General features: G+C 34.0%; 2 protein-coding genes across 2 annotated transcripts; one reads left to right on the top strand and one right to left on the bottom strand.

The window, feature by feature from the left end:
- The first annotated feature begins 320 nt into the window (after positions 1–320).
- LOC132621635 (pentatricopeptide repeat-containing protein At5g15280, mitochondrial) lies at positions 321–4347 on the top strand. The gene has a single exon (XM_060335971.1). The coding sequence runs from the start codon at positions 411–413 to the stop codon at positions 4113–4115; it is 3705 nt and encodes a 1234-aa protein (XP_060191954.1). The 5' UTR covers positions 321–410; the 3' UTR covers positions 4116–4347.
- Positions 4348–6246: 1899 nt separating this feature from the next.
- LOC132624020 (casparian strip membrane protein 1) lies at positions 6247–8056 on the bottom strand. The gene is made up of 3 exons (XM_060338840.1): positions 7828–8056; positions 7620–7743; positions 6247–6795 (listed from the first exon to the last, which is right to left on the bottom strand). The coding sequence occupies exons 1-3, from the start codon at positions 8037–8039 to the stop codon at positions 6580–6582; spliced, it is 552 nt and encodes a 183-aa protein (XP_060194823.1). The 5' UTR covers positions 8040–8056; the 3' UTR covers positions 6247–6579.
- Positions 8057–11792: the final 3736 nt, after the last annotated feature.

Below are 11792 nucleotides of genomic sequence, written 5' to 3'. Positions count from 1 at the left end.
ACAATCATTCTGAATATACATGTATTCAAAGAAATTAAGGTTGCATGTATTAAAAAACATTCAAAAACACGCGATATCAGATAATGTTGGATACAACTGAATAATGTATTCAAATACACTCAAATAAAACAAATTGACATTAACTAGCTAAGAGTTGTAAATTAAGAAAAAGGTAGCTACGGATGGTTAGAAGCTCCTAAACTATAGTTATTTGAGTAAGTTGCCCAAAATTAAAAATAGCTATTTATGAACTAAAATTTTGAGGTGGGATTTATCACCTTTCACAGCCCATAATCATAAGCCCACAAAACATACATGAGCTTTAAAGAAGTCCAAAGACAACAGCCTAGATCAGGAACAGAGGAACAGAACTAGGGGAGTGTCATTCCTGACATCCTCAAGCAGGTCGAATGCTTCAAGCTCTCCTTAAATCCATCAAACATAAACCTCAAATCAAACAGGTTGGTTCACTTCTCTTACATCTTTCTTCTTTTCACACAAAACTTCAACTTTCTTCACATTCTACAAAAGCAACAATATATACTAGCGAATATTCATCTTCAGCTATAAAATCAGGGAGTTTAAGCTTGTTGGTTAACAAAGGTGAGATTTTGCACAACCCCATCATTAAAGATTACCTTCTTAGTCTATCTGAGATCTCCCCTGCAACTATTCGTAGATTTTGGAGAGTTTCTGTGTTGAATCCTAATGATTTTCTTGAAATATTATTGGGTTTTCAAAATGATAGTGGAAATATTGAGGTTGAGGTTAAAAAGATTAAATCTTTATGGGAAATTTATATGTGGGCTAGTAAGCAAAATAAGAATTTTAAGCATCTTACTGAGGCCTCTAGGATCATTGCCTCAATGCTTGTTCGTGCCGATTTATTTAAGGAAGTTGAATGTTTGGTTTCATTGTTGGACAGCCAAGGAATTTTCTTGGATAATCATGAGGTTTACAGTAATCTAATTGAAGTGATTGTGGGTGATCGTCGATTAGATAAAGCTATTGCATATTATGATCGAATGAGGATGCGAGGTGTATCCCCATCAATTTCATGTTACAGGGTGCTTGTCGCGTTTTTGATTCAAATATATGAAACGCGATTGGCATTTCAAGTTTATGCTGATGCTTTAGATATTGGCTTGGGAAGGAGTGTATCTGAAGGGGGAATTTATGAGGGTGTCATTAGACTGTTATGTGCTGATGCGAAAGTTCAGGACGCGAGGGATCTGGTTAAGAAGGCCCTGGCTTTTGGACTTGAACCTAATTATTTAATCCTCAATTCTGTTGCTTCTGGTTATTGTGATAAAAGAGATTATGATGATTTGCTGAGTTTCTTTGTCGAGATTAGTTGTATACCTGACGTGACCATAGTCAATAAGCTCATCCAGTCTGTCTGTGGACAGTTTGGTGTTGCAAGTGGGAACTCATACGTGCTGAAGTTAGATCAACTCGGATTCTGTATGAATGAAATAACATTTGGGATTTTGATTGGATGGGCTTGTCGTGAAGGAAAACTGAAGGATGCGTTCTTTTATCTCTCAGAGATCCTGTCGAGAAATCTAAAGCCCCATATATTTTCATATGATGCTATTCTTAGTGGGCTTTTCAAGGAGGGTATGTGGAAGCACTATCGAGACATTCTTCAAGAAATGGAAGATCAGGGAGTAGAGCCCGAATTATCGACGTTCAGGGTTCTTTTAGCTGGATTTTGTAAAGCTAGGCAATTTGATGAAGTGAACACAGTGGTTTCTAAGATGGTAGATCGTGGCTTGATCCAACTATCGCCTACGGAAGATCCACTTTCCAGAGCATTCGGATTCTTAGGTCTCGATTCTTCTGCTGTGAAAATCAGAAGAGACAATGATATAAGATTTCATAAAGCAGAATTTTTTGATAATCTTGGGAATGGGCTTTATCTGGATACAGATGTGGAAGAGTATGAGAGAACTATTGACAAAGTCCTTCATGACGCCATGCTTCCTGATTTTAACTCCTTTGTATGGAAAGATTACATGAAAAAAGACATGAAAAATGCTGTGATGATGGTGGATCAAATGACTTGTTGGGGGCAAGAAATATCTCCAGGTGTTCTGGATGCCTTATTGAAAGGGCTGTGTGTATCCAGCATTTGTATTAAGATCATTTCTGGTCTATTGGAAAAAGTTCCAAATTTGACATGTCAGCTTGAACAAGAAACCTTGAATATGCTTGTTCAGAAATACAGCAAAAAGGGATCTGTGCACAGGGCAAGAACAATTTTGCATGGCATGCTAAGAAGAAACCTAAGAATTGACAGTGACACTCATACTGCTCTTCTGATGGGCTTATGCAAGAAAGGTGATCTCAGAGGTCTAACTTCCTACTGGAAGCTTGCACAAACTAATAGCTGGTTACCTAATTTGAAGGATGGAAAGACACTTTTCGGTCGCCTATGCAGGCGAAGACGGTTTAATGAAGTACTGGAGCTTTTTAATGCCTTGCTGGCGCTCTACCCTAATGAAGTATGTGATGCTTTTCATGTGTTCCTTGAAGAGCTCAGTGCCAAAGGGTTCACAAGCCTGGCCAAGGTTCTGGCAAAGGAAATCTTAAGCCAGGGCTGTATTTCGAGTCGGTTGGCTCATCGCCATCTTATTGAGGAGTTTTGCAAATCGAAAAGTTTTGGAGAAGCTGCTGTCATCTGTGATACCATGCTTGCTAAGGACTGGGTCCCACCCTTGGATGCGTCTCTTCAATTAATTCCTCAGCTATGTAGATCTGGTAATTTTGACAAAGCTCTTGCGCTGAAAAATATTTGTTTAGGAGACGAGCCTTCTGCTTTGCTTCCATTACACTGTGCTTTAATTCACGGGTATTTCAAGTCTGGGAGGATCGGAGAAGCAACCAGTCTCTTCCAAGAAACAATGGAAAACGAGCCATTTCTGAGTGTTGAAATTTGTGATGTTCTGTTTCAAGGATACTGTCAAGTTAACAAGAGGAAGAAAGTCGAGGAGCTACTTGGTGTCGTGATAAGTAAGAACTTAGGTATCAGCATTGCAAGTTACCGCAATATAGTGCGGTTGATGTGTACAGAAGGCAAGGTATCTACAGCATTACACCTGAAAGAGCATATGCTTAAACAAAGAAACCCTCCTACTGCTGTGATATATAATATTTTGATTTATTCCCTTTTCTCAATTAATAAAACATCAGTTGTCAATACGCTTGTACATGAGCTCCTAGGTAAAGGACTGCAACTAGATGAGGTGGCTTACAACTATCTCATTCAGGGGTTCTGTTGGTGTAAAGATTTGTTGTCTGCCACTCGATATCTAAAATCTACGATGGAGAAAGATTTGAGGCCAAGTAACCGTAGTTTGAGAGAGGTGATCAAATGCCTTTGTTGTAATGGGGAGCTTGAAGAAGCTTTAACCTTGAGCAAAGAAATGGAGTTCAGAGGTTGGAGTCATGGTTCTGTTATTCAACACAATATAGTGGAGACCCTTCTTTCTCATGGTAAGCTAAGTGAAGCCGTAAACTTTTTGGACCGGATGGCAATAAAATGCCTCATTTCTAAAAATATTGATTATAATTATCTTATCAAGCGACTTTGTCAGCATGGAAGGGTAGATAAATCAATAAATCTTATGGACATTATGTTGAGAAAAGGGAATGTGCCAGAGTCTAGCAGTTTTGATTACGTGATTCAAAGTTTCTGTACTTGGCGTAAACTGGATGTAGCGCTGAATTTCCATGCAGAGATGTTATGTAGAAATCAAAGGCCAAGCATAAACACTTGGAGCATTCTGATCAAGAGCTTAAGTAAAGGTGGACAACTTGCAGAGGCAGAAAAACAACTTGATTCGATGGTTCAGCTTGGTGAAATCCCGAGGAGGGAAACGTATTCTTTGATGATTAATATGTATCGCTCCCAAAACAATCTTAACAAGGCATCTGAGCTGCTACGTTCCATGCAACGTTGTGGATATGAACCTGACTTTGAAACTCACTGGTCTTTGATAAGCAATTTGAGGGATTCAAGTGATAGTATAAATGATGGCAAGCAGAGTGGGGGATTTTTGTCTAAATTTCTTTCTGAAATTGGATTTGTTAGGAGGAATAAAGGGGGATGACATATCTTGTACCATAGTTTGTGATTGTATAAGCTTCTTGTTGATTGTATAAGCTTCTTGTTTGTTATTCTCTAATAAGCTATATGTATTTTTTGTTTTAGTTGGTCAAAGTGTAGTTGCCTTTCCTTCTCGTATATCTATATCTCATTTACATGAACACCCAAATGTTGGGCTGTGCATACTTTGGTATATACTGAAATACGGTATTGAAATTGAAATTTTTGGCACCACAGTTTCGGTATTTGGTATGAATTTTTAAAAAGTTTGGTATTCAGTATTTAAAAGAAAAATATCGAATTACTTTGGTTTGATAATGGTGTATATATAGTATTTTTCAAAAATCGAAAACCGGTTCCCGTACCGAAGTTCCCTATAGCGTACCAAGATTTAGTAGGCATTTGGACAAATATTTGGTTGAAGTTGCAAATGATATTTGACATTGAAGATGAAAAAGAGTATTTGGAAGTAAGTTGTGCCTGGATATGAACTTCAAGTTGAAATTCAATTCAAATATTACTCAAATAAGTTTTTCGATTCCACTAGCATTTGCAAATACTGATAGTCAAACTGATATTTGCAAAAACTGAACTACAATATTTGCAAATAATTTAGAGGTTAACATGCTTCCCCCAAAAAGTGATATTATGGTATTATTATAGGTACACTATGAAAGGAAGAAAAAATTCAGACACAAAGCTAAGTACATATAACATACCAAAAGTATGGTTAATATATTGTAGTAGTCTTCAACATGCTACGTATATGGTTAATATATTGTAGTAGTCTTCAACATACTACGTCCTCGCAATGAATATGCCGTCAAGGATAAAAATAGAATGTCGAATGAAAAAAAAGTTACAAATGTGAGGCGTTAATCTTTCAAAACAAGTCAAAAAATTAGCAATCTTCTATTTGAGTGTACACACTGTACACACACAAATAATATACATACACGCATTACACATACTCTAGATAAAATGGTGACTAATTTTCTCTACCATAGTAATAACATTCGAATATTAGCTGATAATTAGATAATACACTCTCCGCAGATTTGCAGCCATTGAAGGTGTTATTATAGACCACCAAGGTAAATTGGTGATAGGATTTCTCCAAAAGTTTCATAACTAATATATCTGCCGAGTTGCATGTCGTAAAATTAAACGAGGCATAGAACTTGATCTCCAATGGAATCTACTGCTTATTGAAATCAATATTGACTCTGAGGTAACAACTGATATGATTAAAAATGCAAATAATAAGTTCTCACATGTTATTTCAAATATTGCAGTCCTCATTCTCTACTAGCCTTAGTTAGCCGGAGATGATCGCGTCGTCGAGGAGATGAACCAAAACATATTCACATTCAGTGCTTACGTTAAATCAATTAATATAAATTATTATGTGTTTTCCATACACGGATTTATCACTTAACCATGATTAAATAATATGTATTTTCACTTTAATTTTTAACTGCTACATTTAAATTGCTTTGATTTACTGTAAAACACTCATTGCAGTAAAGCAAGTCGCAGATCAACTTTGTGAAGATGCACGGCTCGAGGCCGAATTGGGAGGAGTTCTTTTTTATTTTCAAACCCCTCCGTTTTGTAACTAAATACTATATAATATGTACAAGACTTTTAACTTTTAAGTCAACCAGGCTAGTTCCTAATTAAAATTTGTGTAATTTTATTTTTCAAGGAATATAAATATTATCTTGTATTTTTGGCAAAGAATTAAAAATATTCGAATATTAACTGGCTCTAACTAATCATGGAAACGTACATGGTAACCAAAATCAAGCCGGGATTCTCCTTAGATGTCGGAGAGATGTTATGTTTTAATTTTTGTGAGAAGAAAATAGAGTTGGGTACTTGTTAAAAGGTAAAGTCGCAGTAAGATTTTTAACATATGAACAACATGAGCAACTTAAATGGCACTTCAATAAAAACGGAACTTGTGTGTATACTAGAAGAAGGAGGCCTATCGCTACTTATTCCATTTTGGCATCCTCCTCCCCTTATTTCGTGAAATTTCATCCAAACACTTATAGTTATTAAACAACAATATAATACTAACATATCACACAAGTAGAGTCTAGGAAGGTGGTGTACCCGGCACCCGCAGCCGTACCCCTGCTTTGCGATTTATAGTTACTAAAAACTCATAGTTATTAAAACACACTATTTTCTTAACACACAAAAAAAGAAGCAATATATGAATCCATAATGCAAACCATTCAATAATTTCTTGTACAGAAGAATCATCGATTACACATCATAAATAGAAACTTACAAATACAAGGAGAGCGAAAGAGAACATGATACAAAGAAATTAGACAACAAGTACAATGGAATTGACCATCTTAAACATGACAATACAAGGTGGTACGTAAACTCAAATCTCGAGAATAAAACATACAGAACGAACACACATTTTTTAAATTAAATCGACAAATGAATCAACGACGAGAAAGGGCAAGAGCAGAGAGCAAGACCAAGAGTATGAAGAGTATAACTCCTGCAAAGGACCCAACTAAAGATCCTGATGTTCGATGGCAAAACGAGTCGAATTGTTGGCAAATTGGGAACCAGTTTGTCTTTGTATTTCCCTTGTGTGCTAAGTACACTATTGCTGCTGCTGCTGATGCTCCCGTTGACAATAGCGCCAACATAGCCTTCATTCATTTCAACCACACAAGAAGTTTAATTTAAACAACTTGATTACTTCTATGTATTGATGGTTGATATAAAAAATATATACATATTTAGGCTGTGTTCGGTATGAACGAAAATGTTTTTCATGAAAAATGTTCTTTTTGGAAATTAAATGTTTTTCAGGAAAATAAGTGATTTACTTATTTTCCTCACTACTTTTAAGGATCTTATTTTCTTAGAGAAAATATTTTCCAAACTTTTTGACCAACGGAACATGCGAAATTGAACAACATAATATTTTTCACCATACATAACACCCTAAAGAAAATTACAGATAAATCTATATGCTGATAATTTGGTACAAAATGTAACTAACCTAGCTACTATCACAATTCAAGCTACATTAATTACTGGTAGTGTAATAAACATTACACAAAAAATAGGAATCAACGATGGACAACTTTTGTTGGTAAAGCAAAAATCTGTCGCTAATCCTATTCAGCAACGGATTATCAAAAAATCATATTATCTATGAGTTATTCAGTGATTGATTAACAACGAATTTTACAACTAATTTCTATTTTTTTAATTTTTTTGTAGTGAAATGATTACAATGCTAGCATATACTTTAAGTTAAATCCTAATTTACATATTCATTTAATCCAACCGGCATATAAAAAAGAAGAGTTTAAGTTAATTCTATGCAAGTTTACAAAATTTTTTAGTCATAGGGTAATTACGTCTAAATTATTATGATACAAATTTTGATGACCTGGTAAAATTGGTATTATTAACCTACTATCACAAATTAAAAATTCACTGATAACATAAAAATAAATTATACCGCGTCAAAGAATATTAAGGCAATCCTGCTCCCTTGTGCTCGGCTCCTCATGATGTGGAAGATGGACAGCCCCAGAGAAAGTACCAAATATGCACTTACTATGGCATTTGCCACCACAAAGAACCTGCAAATAATATCAATATGTGAACATTACTAAGGTCTATGCATATATGATACATTAAATTGATGCAAATATATACGTGCTTACGTGAAGGCGGGAAGATCGTTATACTTGGCCCTGAAACGAATGGCCTGTGTGAAAAAGGGTAGTGTTTCATTAGTAGTTCCCATGGCAATGGCACTTCCTAATGTGGCAATTATGGCAATTATCCTTATAAAAAAGTCTAGTATAGACATTCCTCTATTCACCCCACTTGTAACCTTTGAAGCATGTCCAACTTCAAGAGTAGCTGCCTTCATTTTTCTTGAAGAGTTGCTAAAAATATTGTAAAGAAAAGAAGAGGAGGAATAAGATGGTGGTTTTAGTTATGATATTTGTGTGATTGGTTTAGAGGACTGACGTGCCAATTTATAAGCGAAACACATTCTAGGGAACACCTTTTTTATTTTTTTCCACAACATACCAGCTCACCGTACATGTTAGCCAAGTGGCATTTCATCATTAGCCAATATATTCCTCTTTGGAATTTAATAATTTATGTGTAATTCTCTTTCTATTTTCTAATGGTTACTCGTATTTATATCTGATTTAATCGCCATTTCTATAATTTCACGACATAAAAAGGAGCTCTTTTATTGCGAAATTAGATCTGCTATTAGTGTCAGCTTATCTATCAATTACACTGGGCACACATCGCAACATGCACAGCCATTATCTACATCAAACAGAGATTACCTAGTTGAATTTAGCTAGAGAAATGACTATATATATATATATATATATATATATATATATATATATATACTAGTTATGTGAGCCCGTGCTAAGCTCAGGCCCAAACTCAAGATATAAAAGTAGATATTTTAACTAAAGAAATATAATTTGTGTTAGTACAAGTGTACAACAACAACCATATACCCATTGTAGTCCCACAAGTGGGTAGTTATATGAAAGCAAAATTTTCATTCCACTCCTTTAATATTTTAACTTCCATTTTGATGAAATTATTTACTTCAAATCAAATGTGGAGCCAGAATTTGACATTTATAACTTATGTATCCTAATTTTCTGAAGTTATTTAGTTCTAAATAAATAATCTATACATAGTTCATGAACTTTTAAAACAAATACATAATTTAACTTGTGCAGCGAATGGAGCTGCTCCTTTCTTAATTAGGAATTAGGGGTTCGGCCCGGGCCCAAACTCAAGATATAAAAGTAGATATTTTAACTAAAGAAATATAATTTGTGTTAGTACAAGTGTACAACAACAACAACAACAACCATATACCCATTGTAGTCCCACAAGTGGGTAGTTATATGAAAGCAAAATTTTCATTCCACTCGTTTAATATTTTAACTTCCATTTTGATGAAATTATTTACTTCAAATCAAATGTGGAGCCAGAATTTGACATTTATAACTTATGTATCCTAATTTTCTGAAGTTATTTAGTTCTAAATAAATAATCTATACATAGTTAATGAACTTTTAAGACAAATACATAATTTAACTTGTGCAGCGGATGGAGCTGCTCCTCTCTTAATTAGGGATTAGTGGTTCGAACATGGATATGGAAAAAATCTTTGGAGGAAGCGCTCCCCCCGAATAGGCGCGATACAGTGCGAATTATCTGGATTAATTGGGCTCAAATGCGAATATCGAGCACCAACCAGAAAACCAAAGAATATGAAAATGAGGTAGGAGGTTCGACAACTTTTCAAAAGTAGACCTTAAAAACAAAAAACAAAAAAATTGACTTAAATAAATAAGATTAGGACCTAAAAGTAATTAATTAAATTTTTTTAAAAAAATTTGAAAATTATTGTGAGGACTACAAAAGTCCCCAGGTTCGATAGCTTTTGAAAAGTAGACCTTAAAAACAAAAAACAAAAAAATTGACTTAAATAAATAAGATTAGGACCTAGAAGTAATTAATTAAAAAATTTTAAAAAAATTGGGAAATTATTGTGAGGACTACAAAAGTCCCCACATTTGCTCTTATATATAATAGTAATATATATATATATAGTGTTGAATTGTGTGACCATACTTTTATTTATTTAATTATATGTTTGATATTTTCTTTGAAAGTTGGTCTAATATCTTTTCATGGGCTAAACGCGTTAATTTTTCTTTTGGTAAGTATGGTTGATAGTGAGAATTAAACTAAAGACCTCTATCTCTGCGACGATATTATGTTAATTAAGTTTTGTAACCACATCATCTAAACACTTCGGTTAATTAGAGAAGAAACATTACTTTTATTTACATAATTATATCTTTAACACACATAATGCCATTTCCAATTAGATGTGATTAGTAGTCTTAATTTAGAAACTCAGGTGTCAAATTAAAATTCAAATATACATTGGTTCTGTTTTAATTAAATCGAACTTGTAAATAGGTTGTTGCTAATATATTGGGGCCATTTTAACATTAATCACAAGTTTTAGCCTCTGTTAAAGTACTATTAATATTCCAGTCAAATATCAAAATTTCTTTAAAATAGACAGCATTTCATATCTAGTTAAATTGTTTATCAGCAAAGATCGTAGTGTAGTGGTAGTACTCTCAATTATTAACCAGTAATTTCGGATTCGAATCTTAACAAAGTCGTTTTTAGTAAGAAGAATTTTCCCTTAAGTAGTGTTTTTCGGTGCAAATTCAAATTAGTTTTTAGTAGGAAGAGTTTTTCCCAAAAAGGACTTTTCTGTGCAAATTCAAATTAGCTGGGATCTAAAATAATACCAAATGTCATGTTTGAAACAAAAAGAACAGAGCCAAACTGTTCACAACCTACTCTTTTAACTTTTTAATAATGCCCACCTGCCGTACTTGCTCTACGTCAATGAATGTACCCCATTATTATTTTTTCCCATAAAAGGAAAACTTTAAGTTGATAGCTTGTTTGAAGAAAATAGACTGAAAAGTGTAGCTTGCATGTGTGTGGTAAGATCCACTTCTTCTTATACCAATTTCTAAAGCCTTTTATGAATTTAAGTATCATATCCTTGTGCACATTAGGCAGTTGGAATTGGCCTCATAAAAGCATCTTCCCTTTTGGAGAATAAACAAATTAATGAAGGTTGAGTAGTTGGATTATCGTGGCCTAGCTCTGTGAATATTGTATCTTGCTAACCAATCCAATTTGTTCCAGATATAAATTCTTGGATCAAAAGATATGCTATTATATTATTATGGGAACCTCTGGAATGGCCCGCATCAACCAAGGTAATTAACCTTTTTTTATTGCATTGAATGAACGAATTTGGTGTTAAAAAAGTTCATATGCGTCATTCTTAATTAATTACTGACATTTCCTAAGTCCTAGCTCCCAACCGTAAATCCCTAGTATAGAGCGCTTCTCCCTTTAAGCGGATCTCACGCAATAACGAAGTTAGATTTCTAATTACGAATTTGGCAAAAGCTAATAGTTTTGGGTAGAACTTCACTTAATATGTATTTATATTTTATTCGAATCCAATACGTTGACTTTTTTAAAGTAAAAAATTTATAAACTCAAAATTCATAATCTGCTTCTAATCTTACACGATACGAATCTAAATTAGTCGGACCAGTTTTTCAAATATCGCATGATTTAATTTTAAACAATAAAGTCCAAGCCACCAATTAGTATGCAATAAAGAAAGATGGATTGGTTGAAATACAAACTTTGGATATAGTAGTACCAAATAAACTTCACTTTATCTTCCTAAAGTTGCATCGCCGAACAATCTTTATATCTGTTCTATTTTTTTTCCAATATGGAATGGGAATATGCTTAGTTAGGTGACAAAGGTATGGAGAGATGCCAAATGTCATAAGAGTTCAATTACGACTACCATATTCAACGGAAGGGTACTTGCTATCTAGCTGAGGTGCCAACATAACATATACTCCACTAGCATACATATATAAACTGTGTAATCAACTGTGTAAAATATCTTTTAGTATATAATTACTCCAGCTTTAATATTTTTAACAGATTACTTGTCTAATTTTTCAGATTTCCAAATCGCATATACACTATACACAAATAACGCGGTGTG

This window comes from Lycium barbarum, chromosome 12 (assembly GCF_019175385.1).
Source record: "Lycium barbarum isolate Lr01 chromosome 12, ASM1917538v2, whole genome shotgun sequence".
Taxonomy (NCBI): domain Eukaryota; kingdom Viridiplantae; phylum Streptophyta; class Magnoliopsida; order Solanales; family Solanaceae; genus Lycium; species Lycium barbarum.
This window is presented reverse-complemented; position numbering and strand designations above follow the sequence as displayed.

What these genes read in the sequence shown, in the direction of transcription:
- LOC132621635 (XM_060335971.1), top strand. Translation starts at nt 411, where the DNA reads ATGCTTCAAGCTCTCCTTAAATCCATCAAACATAAACCTCAAATCAAA.
- LOC132624020 (XM_060338840.1), bottom strand. Translation starts at nt 8,039, where the DNA reads ATGAAGGCAGCTACTCTTGAAGTTGGACATGCTTCAAAGGTTACAAGT. An exon ending in AACGATCTTCCCGCCTTCAC is followed by an intron (nt 7,744 to 7,827) that starts GTAAGCACGTAT and finishes TATTATTTGCAG; the next exon opens with GTTCTTTGTGGTGGCAAATG. An exon ending in CCTTAATATTCTTTGACGCG is followed by an intron (nt 6,796 to 7,619) that starts GTATAATTTATT and finishes AAATGAATGAAG; the next exon opens with GCTATGTTGGCGCTATTGTC.